The sequence below is a fragment of the Octopus bimaculoides genome, chromosome 9 (assembly GCF_046866305.1).
Source record: "Octopus bimaculoides isolate indiv1 chromosome 9, ASM4686630v1, whole genome shotgun sequence".
NCBI lineage: Eukaryota > Metazoa > Mollusca > Cephalopoda > Octopoda > Octopodidae > Octopus > Octopus bimaculoides.
The window spans coordinates 15,314,364-15,333,673 of NC_142936.1; the positions used below are offsets into that span (position 1 = coordinate 15,314,364).

General features: G+C 36.5%; 1 protein-coding gene across 2 annotated transcripts in view; it reads left to right on the forward strand.

Annotated features, from left to right (window-relative positions):
- The window catches only part of LOC106874616 (thialysine N-epsilon-acetyltransferase), a 66,520-nt gene that overhangs the window by 39,283 nt on the left and 7,927 nt on the right, over window positions 1-19,310 (forward strand). Inside the window, exons 1-3 of one of the 2 annotated variants that reach the window (XM_014922405.3) lie at window positions 8,936-9,014; window positions 18,365-18,416; window positions 18,883-18,948. In XM_014922405.3, coding sequence (XP_014777891.1) covers window positions 8,949-9,014; window positions 18,365-18,416; window positions 18,883-18,948 — 184 coding nt within the window. In that variant the 5' untranslated portion in view covers window positions 8,936-8,948. Of the gene's footprint in view, window positions 1-8,935; window positions 9,015-18,364; window positions 18,417-18,882; window positions 18,949-19,310 lie in introns of those variants that run through there. The other variant, XM_089357173.1, reaches the window with a different exon arrangement.

The following is a 19,310-nucleotide window of genomic DNA, read 5'->3' on the forward strand; positions in this document are numbered from 1 at the left end:
ACCATTAGTCTTTAATTAATGCAGCATATTCTTTTGCCTATAAGTAGGCGTGTGTAATCATTTCGCATGTGACTCATTATCATCTCTCCTCATTTACTCATTTGCATTCAATGAGGTCACAGCACCACAGCAGTCAATGTTTGTTATTTAGTTCATGATTTTGCCTCGGTTATCTAACAAACGGGACCATTTATCGTAATCAGAATTAGAGCCTTTTGCAGCCTTCGAGAAAACATCATGATTAAATCTAATTGTAGCTTTGTGCCATAAATAATTTCTTTTTTAAATAGGCAACTACGTCTAAGTACATGCATACGTACGTACATGCGTGCATACATACATACATGCGGCCATACATACATACGTACATACATACAAACCAAAATACATACATACGTACATACGTACGTACATACGTACGTACATACGTACGTACATACATACATACATACATACATACGTATGTACATGCGTGCATACATACATACATGCGGCCATACATACATACAAACCAAAATACATACATACGTACGTACATACGTACGTACATACATACATACATACATACGTATGTACATGCGTGCATACATACATACATGCGGCCATACATACATACATACATACATACAAACAAACCAAAATACATACATACATACATACGTACGTACATACATACGTACGTACATGCGTGCATACATACATACATGCGGCCATACATACATGCAAACCAAAATACATACATACGTACGTACATACGTACGTACATACATACATACATACATAGTATGTACATGCGTTCATACGTACATGCAAGCATATGTACATAGATACGAACGAACATAAATAAATACATAGAGATAGACAAGCACACACACACTCACACACACACGTGCGCGCGCATTTCTCTTTTACAGACACTTTCTTATGAGACCGGACAACGCACTTAATGCTACAGAGGAACTTATTAATAGGCTGGAACCTGCCGTGAATCACATCATCTCTTAATGGTCTTTTTTGAAGAAAAACATTTTAATAGATTTATACATAGTTTGTACATAGATTTTTGATTTCCAAAATAAAAACGACGCCTCATAGTTGATTATGTTTAACTCCAGTTCATGACTGGGATCTTGTTCACAATTGGGGCACTAGTTTTCATTTATGTTTTATGTAGTGTTTTTGGTACGGAAAGACTTTCAAACTTCGTATACTTATCTATTTTGTGTTATAGAACAGAAAAAAATTTTTGTATTCGAATTTATTTCATGTAAAAAATTGTCTTATTTCGATAATTTCTACTAATCACTGACGTCTATTCAGTTGAAAACAGTTAGCGCTGTAACGGTGTATATCGTATTAATCCCCTAACCCTAACCCTAAAACTAACCCTAAAACTAACTCTAACTCTAGAATCCGAACTCTAAAATTGTTACACACATAGATACGCACAGCGTAATTTATTATATAAACAATATATGCGTATAAATTACGATTAAACCGGATGAAATATGTCACAGGGAATAACATTTTTATGACCGCCCAGCAGTAACTCTATTCAGCTGAATAGACGTCAGTGATTGGTTGAAATTACAGAAATACGACAACTTTAACATGGAATAACTTGCGATGTACGTTTTTTTGTTAAGAAGACTAAGAGTAAAAGATGTTTTATATGACACATTCTACCAGTGTCCCAAGTTTCAAAGTGTTTCGTTAGTGTTTCGTTAAGAAAATACTGGTGCCCCCGTTTTGAAATAGATCCGATTTTTGATTTCCAAAATAAAAACGACGCCTCATAGTTGATTATGTTTAACCCCAGTTCATGACTGGTTCATGTCGGCTCTGGAAGGATAAAAAGCAAACTCAACTCTAGCGATATTTAAACTCTGAACCTAAATACCGATAGATATTTTCCCTACCGATATGAAATTTTTACATAGGGGCAGGCGTGGCTGTGTGGTAAGAACCCATTCTACAACGCTAAACATCCGATACCCTTTTATGCCACTTACCTTGAAGATATTTTTGATGCATGTATTTATGAAATTATAGGATTTCACGGTTGTCACTTCCAGCGCAATTAACTTTCACTTATTTTTAGACACTAAACTGCATATTAACCTCTTCCATGTGCAATAAACCAGATATCCTCCAAAGATTTGAATCAAGGTTAATTTTTTTTTTTTAATAACGGCTCCCCATAAAGTTCTCGGATGTTCTGGTGGCAGTTTTAGGCTAGTACACCTACCACAATCTGACGTCAGACATGCTTAGTTAAATATACCATTCAGCTATAGGCACAAGGCCTGAAATTTGGTGGGTGGGGTCAAGTCGATGACATCGAATCCAGTGCTCATCTGGTACTTATTTTTATCGATGCTGAAAGGCAAAGTCGACCTCGGCGGAATTTGAACTCAGAGCGTAAAACCAGAAGAAATGGCGCTAAGCATTTTGCTCGGCGCGGTAACGATTCTACCAGCACGCCTCCTTATATAGGTAGCTAATATTGATTTTAAATTTCGGCACATGGCTAGCAATTTCTGTAAAGACGGGCGAAATACCGCTAAGCATTTTGCCCTTATTTATTAAATATATTATATTACCAAATAGTAATAGTCGCAGGAGTGGCTGTGTGGTAAGTAGCTTGCTTACCAACCACATGGTCCCGAGTTCAGTCCCACTGCGTGGCACCTTGGGCAAGTGTCTTCTACTATAGCCTCGGGCCAACCAAACCCTTGTGATTGGATTTGGTAGACGGAAACTGGAAGAAGCCCGTCGTATATGTATATATATATATATATATGTGTGTGTGTGTGTGTGTGTCTGTTTGTCCCCCCCCCCAGCATTGCTTGACAACCGATGCTGGTGTATTTACGTCCCCGTAACTTAGCGGTTCGGCAAAATAGACCGATAGACAAAGTACTAGGCTTACAAAGAATAAGCTCTGGGGTCGATTTGCTCGACTATAAAGGTGGTGCTCCAGCATGGCCGCAGTCAAATAACTGAAACAAGTAAAAGAGTAAAAGAGTAATGTTGTTCAAAGATTAGTGTTTGAATCTTATGGAAAGCTAACTGCAACAAACTGGATACTTGCAACTCAGTGGCAACAAATCCACCCGTGTTCACCTTTATATGACTACATCATTTTCTCTTCACTCAGAAGACGAAACTTTTAGAAATTATAATGCACGTAAGGTCCAATAGTACAGAGATTTGTTGCGTCTGGTAAATTTATTTGACTGCTTAGCCTATGTCGTATATATTGTACTTCAATACATCTTAAATATCAGGTGGTATTTTCAGTTGATGAAGCATGGAAATATGGTTGAATTAATACGTTTATGACTTAACGCGGAGCTGACAAAACCGTTGTTTGTTCTATGGTTGCTTCTATATTGGGTCTGTTATGATAGGACTAAATACAGTTCGAAACACTTCAAAGGAGTGAGATGATACACTGTTACAGCTACTCTCCCGCCACACACATACATACACAGGCGCGCTAAAATTGTATTACAGGGCTTAATAAATACGTCAAAAGAGGTGCGGCAGAAACAGTAAAATGCGGGAAGAAATATCAGTTTATAGAGTTTAGTCTCGTCTATCTATCTGCACTTCAAGTTCAGATACTACTGGTGTCAACTATGTCTTTCATCTCTCCGACTAAAATTAAGTACTGAAATAACTATATGGGTTTAGTCAATTTTATCGACTACATTCCTCCCATACAAATACGTGACTGGGTACCAAGAGGAAATATAAAATTGATAGTAATTTAGTGGAGCAGCGAAGGTTTGGTTAGAACCAGTGACGGCTCGATTATAGGCACTGCGGAACTGCAGCACCCCCTATTTCCACTCGATATTATCGATAACATACGCCATAGAAACCGGGCCCACGAGCCTGGTTAGGCTTTAAAAGGGCGCATAAATAATAAAAAAATTAATGTCAGTCGTCATCTCCTAGTTTATGAGAAAGATACAAAAATCTTTGTATAGAACTGTGTTAGAATGGGGGTAGCTGACGAAGGAGATGTTCTCTATGTGGCCTGTGTGCTTTCTGTACTCGTTTATCATTTTGTCTACGCTTTGTTTGCAATGTCCTGTACCCAGATATGCATCTATATATACAGGTAGATGTAAGTATGTACATACATGTACGTATATATGCATATATTCATTTATTATTTGTATTATATATATATATATATATATATGGGAGGGGGCTCCCGCATTATTGCTATGGAACAAATTTATTCACAAGGCAATTGATTGGTCTAGTACTATAGCAGAAGGCACTTTGCTGAGGTTCAGTTCCACGCCCGGTGCCTGATCCTATCCTTCAAGAAATCGAAGACGTTCTAGATTAAGACATTACTATTCACTTGAACTTAGATCATGAAGTCGATTGCGTTTACATTTATTTTTGCTAAAGGTCAGATTTTTACGTTTAGCAGTTCTCAAGAAATTCCACTACAAACTAGAGAGAACAAAAAAACAAGCCGAATATGAACTTCTACCTGTATCAAGTTTCGTTGATAAATTCATTTACGACTGCCTGTAACATTGAGATATTAAGTTTAATGACTATAAGAACTTGATAAATATCTTCCAGCTGTTTAGAAAGTTGCGTTTAATTTTTCTACGTGAATTATACCAATTTAATAACTGTTTCAAGTGCCAACAATTTTAGGGGAAGGAGTTAATCGATTAAATCGATCCCAATACTCAACTTGTACTTATTTTATCGACTCCAAAAGGATGAAAGTTAAGGACGACCTCGACGGCATTTCAACTCAGACTATGAGAAGTCAGATGAAATGCCGCTAAACATTTTGTCTGACGTGGTTAACGGTTTAACCTGCTCGTTGCTTTAATAACTTTGAATTTTGGAACCAGGCCAATAATTTTAGGGGATGGGGTAAATCGATTACATCGATCTCAGTGCTCATATGATAATTATTATATCGATCCCAAAAAGATGAAAGGCAAAGTCGACCGCAGAAGAATTTGAACTCTTAACCAGCGCTGGATTTACCATTAAGCAAAATAAGGCACATGCTTAGGGCATCAAGGAAAATGGGGACTCCACTGAAATGGCAAATGGTTTACGGCACAAAAGAAATCACTTTAAACTTGCTAAAATAATATTCGAAGTGGTTTATATGATCGGAAACATAATTTTGAAGTGTTCACGTTGTTGTAGCAAGACTGTTGTCATAAAATGTTACACCATTTAGGGTTAAATAGTTGGAAATCGGCTCATCCTACATGTTTCTAACGATTGGTCACTTAAACCGGTCATGTGATGGTGTTATATTTGACCGAGTCTGTTTCTTGGATTGGTCAAATTTTGCGCAGGATACAGTTTTATATCCAATCGCTTTGTGCGATAGACCAACTAGCACGGCAAAATCAAGTGCTTCTGTGAGCTTCAGTTTATCTTTGAATGAGAGAATTTTTCCTGTTTTCGCCAGTGATGTGAGAATTTTCTGAGAGACTGCCAGGAAGCTATGTGCCGTTATTTTATTCCTGTTTGCCAAGCACTTATTCTCAAGTTTCGACTGAGTTGAGAAGTACACTATGTGCTACAGACGACAGCGTGCTAACGTTTCTGCCAGCTCGCCGCCAAAATCCATACAAACACCGAAAAGAAAAGAAAAAAAAAAAAACAACAAACAAATACATTTTAAATGATGGATGCACTCTCCTACCGAAAACGACGGATGAACGTTCAGCTTTTGCCGAACGACCTGCACAAATGATTGGTTTATAGCAGAGGTTCCCAAACTTTTTCGGGATACCGTCCCCTTGACACCCAGGCCACATTCCTAGCACTCCCACCCCAACTAACCATCACAAACACAGACCTCTTTTTGAAGCAAATTCAATGCAACTGTATTCAACAAATAAAACTTAACCCAATGAACCATTATTTTATTGTTTTTACATGAATCGCTCCCCCATTATCGCTCCACTTTTCTTCAACTTGGAACTTTCTGCCACCCTCGGGGTGGCGGGGCAATACCGCCCACTTTGGGAATCACTGGTTTATAGTGATCAAATGCATGTGATGTACATTAGCTCTCTCTCTCTCTCTCTCTCTCTCCATCAAATCGGCGTTGTCTGAACAGGTGCACCGTGTACCTGGCGTCAGGTGTCGAAGTAATCGTAGAGTTACGTGCGTTAAAGTGTTTTGCTCAAGAACACAACGCACCACCCATTCTAGGAATTGAAATCACGATCGTCAGATCGTGAGTGCAACACTCTAACCACTAAGCCATGCACCCTCGTTTTAAATAAGACCAGAAAATTTAATAGATGGGACGGCCTTGGGTAGAATTCCATTGATCATACAATAGGTCTGCTAGAATCAAAGCTGATCTGGGTTTAAATAACCGTAATAGTTAGCGACGTATTCATCCACAAGTCAACGACTCCTTAACTGCAGTCACTCGATATGTTAAAAATAACTGTCAAATCATTTATGGAATGTCTTTGATCGTGAAGGTCTTCTGTTCAAGGGCAAAGCAACAAAACCAACAGAAGCAGCATCAGTAACAACAACAACAACAACGACAGCAACGACAAGTGTAATGGCAACAATAGCCAGTACAACAATAGTAACGGCGAGCTGGCAGACACGTTAGCATGCCGGGCGAAATGCTTAGCGGTATTTCGTCTGCCGTTACGTTCTGAGTTCAAATTCCGCCGAGGTCGACTTTGCCTTTCATCCTTTCAGGGTCGTAAATTGAATACCAGTTGCGTACTGGGGTCGATCTAATCGATTGGCCTCCTCCCTCAAAATTTCGGGCTCTGTACCTAGAGTAGAAAAGAATACTGTGTCCTTTTTGTCTTTTTAAATGGTAATGTGATATGAAGACGCTTGGTTTAAAAATAGATGAGATGATCACATTTGGAACGCAGGATGGTCGCGGCTAGGTGGAAGAGTCGCGGTTGGAACGCTTTTCAAAGACAGGATGGTCATGAGTGGAACACTTTTAAGAAAATACGCAAATTTTCATGCATCTAAGCATTTTTGTGGTTGCATGCATTTGTAAAGGAATCGGACATGTTATTTCGTATTTTGAAATTTTGTAAGTTGTGTGTGGGGATTAATTGTACAGGTGTGTCCCATACCCGATTTGTTTCCTCATAACTTTTTCAGAAAAATGAATTTATTTAAAAATGAAGTTCTTTCCAGATACCTTTCAGATTATATAAATTACGATTATATCGGAATTCAATGTTAAAAAGAGAAAGAGAAAACTGGAAGGCGCGCATACATACAAACTGACACAAATAACAGTTGTTTACAGAATTTCAAGTTGCGTTTTGTAGATCGATATATTCGCATAGTTGTGTCAGTATATGTGTGCACGCCCACCATTTATTATTTTTTTTCATTTTATATATTTTCACATTAAAGTTCGATATAATTGTAATCTACTCCATGTCAAGTGGAGGCGCAATGGCCCAGTGTTTATTGAGCGAAAACACCTAAAGCTCCACGAGGCTCCAGCCGGGGATGGTGGCGAACCCTGCTGTACTCTTTCACCACAACTTTCTCTCACTCTTACTTCTTGTTTCTGTTGTACCTGTATTTCAAAGGGCCAGCCTTGTCACACTGTGTCACGCTGAATATTCCCCGAGAACTACGTTAAGGGTACCCGTGTCTGTGGAGTGCTCAGCCACTTGCACGTTAATTTCACGAGCAGGCTGTTCCGTTGATCGGATCGACTGGAACCCTCGACGTCGTAAGCGACGGAGTGCCAGCAACTACATCTCAAAGATATTTATAGAAAATATCGTTTAAAAAAAAACAAAAAAACATCCTTTTTCTGATAGTTATGAAGAAAGAAAGCTGACTCGGGCGAACTATCTGAAACTCCAGCCACACCACCAAAATATTTTTTTCACAACAAATTCCTATATTTTCGTATTTGTAAAACATTTTATTTTAAAACTCTATTTTATTTTTGTAAGTTATGAGGAAACAAAGTCGGGTGGAGCATGCCTTTCTTTGTTTCTGAATGCTATTCTAATAGTTACTCAATTTTCCGAAGTTCTACGCTTACCGTAATTTACCTTTGATAAAACTCCCATGTCCCGTCTTGTTTATTGCATTCCAAAGTAACGTTGCGTCGTTGGGACCTAGGAATTGGAAACTGGTTAATCGTCTGGCAGTTCTCTTGTCCCTTCGTTGACCATCATTACATGTACATAAAACGAAACATCACTGTCCCATTATCCAATTCAGACACGGTTTGGATTACATAAGCTCAATCTGGTGACTGCTTATCGCAGCAGTGCGTGCAATGAATATTTATTTTGGGACACACACACACACACACACACACTCGTGCACAAGCATACATGCCAGCATAACATACATACATACATACATACATATATATATATATATATATAAACATACATGTAAACATTCATATATATACGCATATGTACGTAGATTCATACACATAAACATGCATACGTACATGCGTATTTACGTAGATTCATACACATATAAACATACACAGATGAACATACATACATACATACATACATACATATATAATTCACGCGACCTATAATACTATTCGTTCAGCGCCTCTGTTTACGCGCGTGTACATTTGTTATTTATAATTAGCCAATCTAATCGTGCTAACGCTCTAATTACCATGTAGTACTGCCGTATTTATGTTAATTAAAGGTCAGAAATCGTATTTGTATATGTTGTATACTGCATATTGTACCCCTTATATTTATCTGGGAAAGAAATATATATATATCAGGCCGAATTAAATAATAATAATAATAATAATAATAATAATAATAATAATAGTAATAATAATAATAAAGCTGACTGTGTGCTATTTAAGCCACCCCTGACAAGCAAGGATTTAAATAGTAGACAAATGGTTGCTTCCCTTGATTAATGTAATTATGGCTTCGTACACTATCAGGGTTGCTGTGGAATCGGACTGTCCAGAAATTAGACGGTTATTCGCGGTAAATATTTCAAATAATTTCTTATGTCTCACATACTGATATGTTATAGGTGTATATTTTCTCTATATGAATTTTTTAAAAGCAGACATCTAAGGATTTTCTCATATCTTAGAGAGTTTTCTCTGTGTAGTCATGTAATAACCGTGTTGTGTACATTTTGCATAGTAACGTGGTGTGTTTGTTGACTTGCCAGTTGCACTATCAACAAACATTCTCGTTGCCCAATGTATATATATATATATATATATATATATATATATATATATATATATATATATATATATATATATATAATTACATCACCCCTGGCGCTGTTTATGGGTATTAAATCACTTGGATTTTTTTGTTAATTCACAAAAAACCTTATCTGGATTTCTTTTGATGTCTGTAATTTAAAAAATTCGTATTTTATTTAAACAAAGAATTACCTCTCAGTTTATTTTTACTTTGATTAATCAACGTCATCACAGGGGTCTGTTTGATTTAACATTTCGTTTTCCCAAAGCACTTGCTTTCAACGAAATCTACAATTACGCATGTCGGTTTCAATAGTTTGAAAGCGAAATAAATTATTTTGCTGTAAGAAAAAGGGGAAAAATTTAAGCTTTGGGGCAGTACTCTTCGAAGAATGATGATTTAAGAGAATGCCAGTCTTAGGCACTTATTCATTTAACGCAGTGGCTCTCAACGGGTATCTAGGTGCGCCGTGTGTTTTCAAAAATATGATTTTATAAAGCATCTTCAAAAGCGTTTTATTCATAATTTTGTTATACACAAATATTATTGATAAAGGATAAATAAACAATAGTTTTCTCTGGGTTTTTTTTCGGAATTTTTGTAAAACGTAGTTTTGTCCAAATTTCCATTGGAAATTATGCTAGTAATGTTTTTTTTTATCTAAATATTGTATTTCCATTCTATGGCGAAATAAAAATCATCCTGAATCACTGATTTACAGCGAAACAATGCAATGCTGGATGTTTTCATTATGAAAAATACTGGTTTTCCTTATTTTGAAAACCATGCAGTTATTTACATGATACCCCAGTTCTTCATCCGCGTAAGTTGTATACACACATAACACGACTGAGATTCCTCATTAATGTGATTTTATTTATTTTTTAATAAAAAAAAAAGCTACTTTTTATACTAAAAAAAAAAGGCTGATGTTCTGATTTTTAAAAAAGAGATGAAAAAAAAACTGTTGATGAAGGTTAAAAAAATATATACTTAAAATTTTCGTGCGAAAATCATACCCCAGGTGTATGATTTTCTCACGAACCGTTTTTTCCTTTCATTTTCTGATATATATATATATATATATATATATATATATATATATATATAGTTAAAAAAAAACAATAAAAAAAAACAACAAAGTGAGGACGTGATATGGATAGTATTATTGAAAAAATGTTCAAGTTAACGCATTGATCACATTCATGTTGTCATCTGCTTTGTTTTGTTTACTTTAGTCAGCGGACTAAGAGCGTCTTTAAAAGGCTAAAACCACACCCCCCGAATAACAAAATAAGAAGAAACCAAATCGTCATATACGTGTCTGTGTGTCACGTACACAATGAAAACCTAGTCTTGTGTGACTTCCATGTCATACAACGAACAATATTTGTGACTAACTCTTCATTCCCTGTAACTACATTTTAACTGGTTCTAAACAACATAATAGAATTGTAATGTAAGAGTAATTTGAACTTCATCTTCCTTTCTATTATTTCCAATCAGATTCAAAATACAAACGTAATTGCTAAAAGTAAAAGAAAAAAAGAAAAATTTCATTTTGTCTCCTTGGTTCAAACTCTATGCTAAGTTACCAAACTGGGAATGGTAACTGTTATGCACTTTTGCATTTCTCTTATGGGCGAAACACTTCAGGATGTCAACAGCCTGAGTGTTTTGTTCATAACAAGCAACTTTGCACAGCGAACCAGATGGTACACATCAAAACTGTCATTATAGGTCATTGAAGCATAAAATATCTGGTTTACTATTTATTTTCAATTACTTCATGCTACAAGTTCATTTGCAAAGAAGTAATTGTGAGCACTCAACAACAGCTGTACCAGTAGCAGTACGGTTTTTTTTTTTTACTTGCTTCAGTCATTGGATTGTGGCCATGTGGGAGCACTGCCTTGAAGGATTTAGTTGAGCAAACTGACCCCACTAATTATATTCAAGCCTCATACTTGTCCTATCAGTCTCTTTTGCTGGACGTCTAACTTACAGGGATGTAAACAAACCAACATCGGTTCTCAAATGGTAGTGGCAAACAAATACAAAAACACACACACACACACACACACACACACGCACACACACACACACACACACACATATATACATGTATATATGATGGGCTTCTTTTAGTTTTTATCTACAAATTCCACTCACAAGGCTTCAATCAGCTTGGGACTATATTAGAAGCTGCATCTTGGGCAAGTGCCTTTTACTATGAATCCAAGACCACATGGTTAGGAAGAAAACCTTCTTGACCATGCAATCATCAGTTTTGAAGACTTATGAAAGGAAAGCATTATGTTAGACAGAATATATGAAACGAGGGCTAACTAAGAGTCTGAACACAAGTATGTGCTTTAGACTGGTAAAGGGTTAAGCAGTTCAGATTGGAACACATGAGGTACCCACAGACGGTTTTATACTCTCTGAAGCTCTTTCTCTTTTACTCTTTTACTTGTTTCATTCATTTGACTGTGGTCATGCTGGAGCACCGCCTTTAGTTGAGCAACTCGACCCCAGGACTTATTCTTTGGAAGCCTAGTACTTATTCTATCGGTCTTTTTTGCTGAACCGCTAAGTTATGGGGACGTAAACACACCAACATCGATTGTCAACCGATGATGGGGGAACAAACACAGACACACAAACATATACACACACATACATATATACATATACATATATATATATATATATATATATATCTATATATATATATTTACATGAAAGGCTTCTTTCAGTTTCCGTCTACCAAATCTACTATAGCCTCGGCCCGAGGCTATAGTAGAAGACACTTGCCCAAGGTGCCATGCAGTGGGACTGAACCTGGAACCATGCGGTTGGTAAGCAAGCTACTTACCACACAGCCACTTCTGCGCCTTTCTCTACACTTCTTTGCAATTTTTCTTTATCAGATTCATCCCAGTACTAAGAATTGAGTGGGGTTTGCCATTCACTTTGGTTTACATTCCAAAGCAACCTTGATTCTCCAATTGAACTCAACTACCTTATGGTGGCTTCCAATTAGCTCAGCACCAACTTTGGAAGAACTCAAATTCAAAAAATTTATTCAAAATGAAATAAACAGCTGTCTCTGGTCTAATGTGACAATTTTGTCTGCAATACTGCAGTTTCTGTCAAGGGCCTTAATGGTGACTTCTCACCAACTGGTTGTTTTAATAAAAATGTAAAGATTTAAGGTGTGTTTGTTCAAGTCACTAATGTTAAAGAGATTGGTTTTCAATTGTCCTGCCCTTTCAGCTATGTGTAAGCCTTCCTGTCTCTCTCTTTCTTTGCCTCCTCCTCTGTTCTCCCTTGTTTCCTTTCCCCTCATCTCATCCCTTCCCCTCTATCTTTTCTCTCCTCCTCCTCCTCCTTTTCTCTTTTGTATCATTCTCTTTGTCTCCTTTCCCTCTCTTTCAAAAACCATCTTTTCTCTTCTCCTATCCCTTCTGTTTGTGTTGCATTTGCTGAAATTGTAGAAGCCATGTCTTTTCTGTTTGGATTAGTGAGGGAAGAATAGAGAGAGATAAAGAAAAGAAGACAAAAAAGAAATTGGAGGAGAGGTGGCGGAGGCATAACAAAAAAAAAAAGGAAAAAAAGACAAAAAACAAAGAGTATTTATTGTGACTCTGGCATGAAGCTTCTAAAAGCTAGGATTATGGAACAACCTAGTTTGGCTTTCTAATAGAATGTGAAGGTCATATTTTAGTAAACAAACGATTACAATAGAAAAGCAACAAGAACAAGAACAACAACAGATCCTTATATATCTAACAATGACAGAAAAGTGATGTGAAAAGTAACCTAATAGTAATAATTAAAAAAAGGGTCAAGATTTTCTTCATCACATGGTTTTGGTTGAAATGAATATGGAAATAGCCCTTTTTTCTTTTTATGCCATTTTGATGAAGATAAGCCATTGTGCTTTCTGGGGTAACATTCACAATGTGTTTGGATTGTTAATTATAGGGGTCATCTTCTATATAATAAAAGATAACCCCTATGATTATTATTCAGTCTTGTTACAAAGATTGCTTGGGGTTAAAACTCAAGATGATAAGAATATAAAGTACAGTATCTCCAGCTGTCACTTGCAAGCATGTATGTACCATATTTAACTTAAGCTCTTCGTTTTCCTATGGAACATTGGCCGTCATTGACCTTCGTCCACTGTTCTTGACTCTGGACTGTTCTTAGTGCTGCCTCGTTTGTACGGAGGGCACCATATATTTCCGTGAGAGAAGGCCTTCTTCTTTTATATCATCCTCATCATCATTTAATGTCCATTGTCCATGCTGGCATGGGTTGGATGGTTTGACCAGAGCTAACAAGCTGGGGAGCTGCACCAGACTCCAGTTTGATTTGGCATAGCTTCTACAGCTGGATTCCCTTCCTAACACCAACCACTTTACAGAGTGCACTGGGTGCTATTATGTGGCACCATATGGGCGCTTTTACGTGGCACTACAAGTGCACTTTTATGTGATGTGGCACCGTCATGTGTGCTTTACACCACCAGCAGGATTGGTCTTAACACTTCTGCTGTGGGGCATGGGTCTTCTTAAGTATGGTCAGGTGCCAGGTATCTTGATTTAATTGTCATTGATGTTTCTGTAACTTGGCTTTTTTTAGGTAGGGTTGTTTTCCCTGTGCAAACCTATTTTTATCTCTAGGAAGAAGCAATCCATATTAGTCTGATCTCCATCTCTTGATCTGTCCGGCACGAAAGGTCCTAACAGGAACATGTTCTCCACTGGGATAGCTCTTAGGGTCATTGAGGCATGCGAGTTACCACACCATGATGGGGATTGGACCTTGTTGTGGAAGTATGTACCATGCTTTTCCTAATTGATTTAGGAGTTTATATAGTCGTGAGCAGACATAGATGTGTCCAAGGAACTTCTCATCCTTGACTCAGCGAAATATCCAGCAAGTGATAGCTGGAAGAAGATATGGCTGTACTAACACCTGCCATTAATTATTACAGTTCAGGCAAGTTATTAGAGCATCAAATAGAACGCTTTGTGGTATACGTTTTTACTCTGTGGGTTCCAAGTCCAAATCACATCAAGGTCAAAGGTATCAACATGGATAAATAAGTTATCCAAATTTATGTCCTTTGTCCATTTGAGATATTTTGCTAAGTTCATTTCGTTTTTAATTACCTTCTATCCTTTACTTGTTTCAGTCATTAGACTGTGGCCATGCTGGGGCACCATGTTGAATGGTTTAGCTGAACGAATTGACGCCAGTACTTACTTTTTAAATCAGGTCTCTTTCACCAAACTACTAAGTTACGAGGACATAAACAAACCAGTACTGGTTGTCAGGCAGTGTTGGGTGGAAGGACATGCATTTTTTTTTTTTTTTTACTTGTTTCAGTCATTTGACTGTGGCCATGCTGGAGCACCGCCTTTAGTCGAGTAAATCAACCCCAGGACTTATTCTTTGTAAGCCTAGTACTTATTCTATCGGTGTCTTTTTGCCAAACTGCTAAGTTACGCAGACTTGAACACACCAGCATCGGTTGTCAAGCGATGCTGGGGGGACAAACACAGACACACACACAAACACATACATACATACATATATATATATATATATATATATATACATACACATATATATGACGGGCTTCTTTCAGTTTCCGTCTACCAAATTCACTCACAAGGCTTTGGTCGGCCCGAGGCTATAGTAGAAGACACCAAGGTGCCACGCAGTGGGACTGAACCCGGAACCATGTGGTTGGTAAGCAAGCTACTTACCACACAGCCACTCCTGCGCCTATGCATGATCACACACACACACACACACACACAATAAGAGCATTATAGTTTGCATCATAATTTGCTTTCTGTGCAGTATGACATTTACAGCACCGATGTAGACGATGCCATCGCTGACTACTACGATGGCATTTACCACTGTCGGCAACATTGATGTAAACAACCACCTTCACTACCACTGCTGCCAACCTAACTGCCAGATCATTTGGAGAGCTGCTGCTGCTGCTAGTACAAGCACCAAACTAAAACAGTCACTACCCATTTGGCTCTCCAAATAATTGTGGTTTTTTTCTCTGAAGATGGGTCTTTGTACTTGAAATATATAAAGGTTTTTTTCAACTTTCCTCTCTGCATTGTTAGAGGCCTTTGTCATTTCCCTTTTTGTTTATTATTCTACTATATATATATATATATATATATATATATATATATATATATATATATATATATATATATATATATATATATTTGTAATATGTCTTTTTTCTGCATTTTTTCGTGCAGCTGAAGATTGCTCTTCATATTGCATTTAAGGTAATGCTCACATTACTTAAATAAATTGAAGTAGCATGAAACGTGCGTACTGCAATCACTTTTGAAATCCGTGTTGCTTATTGTTTGATATATATATATATATATATATATATATATATAATAAAGTAAAGTTGTGGAATCAGAGAATGTGTGATAATCAGTATGTAACACTACAAAGCTCATACAAAGCTTTATACTTTAAATATATTCCTCTTATTATCATCAAAGAATGTATATATGCATTTTAATACTCAAACTGTTTTTTAACATTTTTTATTATTCTCAAAGACTTTTGATAATCTTTTTCTAAAAAAGTGAAACCGGTTAAGTAAATAAATATCTTTAAAATAAGTGCATTTTCAAACCTTCTTTCATATATATATATATCACTTTAACTTGGTATCTCTACCTGTAAAACGGCTATGATATCTTGGTTTCTAGTGTAATTTTGCTACCTCTGGTAACTATTAACATATTTACATTATCAAAGGTTTTTTTAAAACTGAGATAATATTAATATATACATAAACTAATATATATATATATATATATATATATATATATATTCGAAACATCTAGTTAGAATAGAGGCAGCTGATGAAGGATTAATTCCAAGTGGCTATCTGTTTTCCTATGTGTTCGTTCCGTTGTCTGTAGTTCATTGTTCTAATGTCCTGTACCCTGATATGCATCTATACACACATGTAGATGTAAGTATGTACATATATGTGTGTATGCAGGCATATATATTCTTTGTATTATATATCTATATATATATATAATATAAATAATATATAAATATATGCATATATCCATACATATATGTACATACCTACATCTATATGTATACATACATGCATATATGGGTACAGGACATAAAAAAAAAACATTAAACACAATGAGAAACGAAAACATAAAAACAAAAACACACACACACACACATATATATATATATATATATATATATATATATATATATAATGATAATAATATTAGGGAAAAATTCCAAATTTACAGGGAAAAATTCAATTTAACAAAATTAAATTAAATTTCACAATATATAATATATAAATATATAATTTAGAGAAAAAAACACATTGAATTTTTCTATATGTGTTTGTGGATTTTCATGGATGAATTAAATAATTGTGGTTTTTTTCTCTAAATTATATATTTTATATATATATATATATATATATATATATATATATATATATATATATATCATCATCATCATCATCATCACCATCGTTTAATGTCCGTTTTCCATGCTGGCATGGGTTGAACGATTTGACTGGGAACTGGCAAGCCAGGAGGCTGCACCAGGCTCCAATCTGATATGGCAAGATTTTTACATCTGGATGCCTTTCCTAATGCCAATCACTCCGAGAGTGTAGTAGGTGCTTTTTATGTGCCATTGGCATGGGAACCAGTCAGGCGGCACTGGCATTGGCCATGTTAGGTTAGTGCTTTTTACGTACCACCAGTACAGGAGCCAGTTGGAGTGGGGGAGCAGGCATCGACCATGTTTGGACGGTGCTTTTTACATTCCACTGGCACAAGGAGCCAGTCAGGCAGCACTGGCATTGACCCACACATGAATGGTGCTTATTGTGTGCCACCAGCATGAGAGCCAGTCATGCGGCACTGGCATTGGCCACAACTACAATTTCCATTTTGATTTCGATTTGATTGAAATTTTGATTTTCATTTTGATATTACTTGACTCAATAGGTCTCCTCAAGCACAGTGTGTCGTCCAACGATTCAAAGGTACTTTTTTAATGGGCTGGTTATATGACACTGGTATAGGCTATAGCTGTGATCTCACTTTATTTGCCGGGTCTTCTCAATCACAGCCTATCTCCAGAGGTCTCGGTCTCTTGTCATTGCCTCTGTGAAGCCCAACATTCGAAGGTCATGCTTCACCACCTCATCCCATGTCTTCCTGGGTCTCCCTCTTCCATGGATTCCTTCCACTGTTAGGGAGTGACACTTCTTCACACAGCTCTCCTCATCCATACACAGCACATGACCATACCAGCACAGTCGTCTCTCTTGCACACCACTTCTAATGCTTCTTAAGTCCAACATTTCTCTCAGGGCACTTACACTCAGTTCTGTGTGCACACTGACATTATTCACCACCAATGCAGTGTTGATCACTCATTGTCATTGTTTGATATCTACACACACACACATGATGGACTTCCACACAGTTTCCATTCACGAGGCATTGTTTACCCAGCGCTCTAGTAGAAGACAATTGCCTAAGGTGCCACACAGTGGAACTGGACTTGAAGCCATGTGGTTGCAAAGTGAGTTTCTTAACTACACAGCCATGCTTGCATTATCTAATATATATTTTTTATCTCTGTCTCTTTTAATTATATCTAATTAACTTTTTAATGTTAAGTGCATTAGATTATTATTACTGACTCAGTAAACTTCAATCATCCTCGTCATCATCATCATCATCATCATCATTTTACAACCACTTTCCGTGATGGCATGGGTTGGACAGGTTGTCTTAGTTTGAGTCAGCTCATTTAATCAGATTTCATTCCTCAATTGTGCCTCCCTTATCTACCTTCATTTCAACCTGGGGTTTTTTTTTGTTTTTTTTTTAATGACTGAATTCTCTTTCTGACACCAACAACTTTACAAAGTGTACTGGGTGCATTTTTACATGACACCAGCACTAAACAGGTTCTTTTTATTTTTTTCATTATTTTTTTCTTTTCTAATTCCATCTTTTATATTTTATAAATAGGAACAGGAAGAAGATGATGATGAAGATTTAAAATCACAACTTACTCTAGAAGGTAAGTTCTTTTCAGGATTAACTATTTCTTTACTATGTTTCTAATGAATAGACTACCTGTGTGTTTCAATTAGTTTTCATTATAATCAATAATTTGAAAGGATTTAGTAAATTATCTGTAAATTATCTGGCTCCTGTGCAGGTGGCACGTAAAAGCACCCGCTATACTCTCGGAGTGGTTGGCGTTAGGAAGGGCATCCAGCTGTAGAAACTCTGCCAGATCAGATTGGAGCCTGGTGCAGCCATCTGGTTCACCAGTCCTCAGTCAAATCATCCAACCCATGCTAGAGAAATTACAAACTCCAAAATCCTGATGATCTCATGTAAGAAATTTAAAAGAATGTAACAAGAAAAATAAAATAAAACAAAACAAAAAACAAGTGAAAAGAGAAAATGAATATTAAAGCAAAGATTTATCATAATATTTAATTCGCATACTTTTGTTAATTGTGTTTTTTATCTTCTAGATTTGAAGAAATATGGATTTGGTGAAGATCAGAAATTTGTGATACTTGTGGCTCATCGTGTATCAGGTATGAAGATCAATAGCAATATTATCTCTCAAATATAGGAGGAACAATCTAGAACAGTTTTTCCTAACCCTTTTGGCTGAATGTCCCACAAACTTTTGCATGCTTCATCCCCCAATTTGTATATTTTTATATAATACAAGCAGTGTCTGCAATGAAATTTAAAATTACTGTATTGCTTATTGCTGTCATCATGGTTCTTAATGTACCCTTAGTGGGTGTGGCATGAACTCCCTTGTGAACCACTTATCTAGAGGCTCTCACTGTAGCTTGAACATATATATATATATATATATATATATATATATATATATATAAATAAATAATACAGAATGGGACAACAACGCAAAACATCCAGAGAGTTA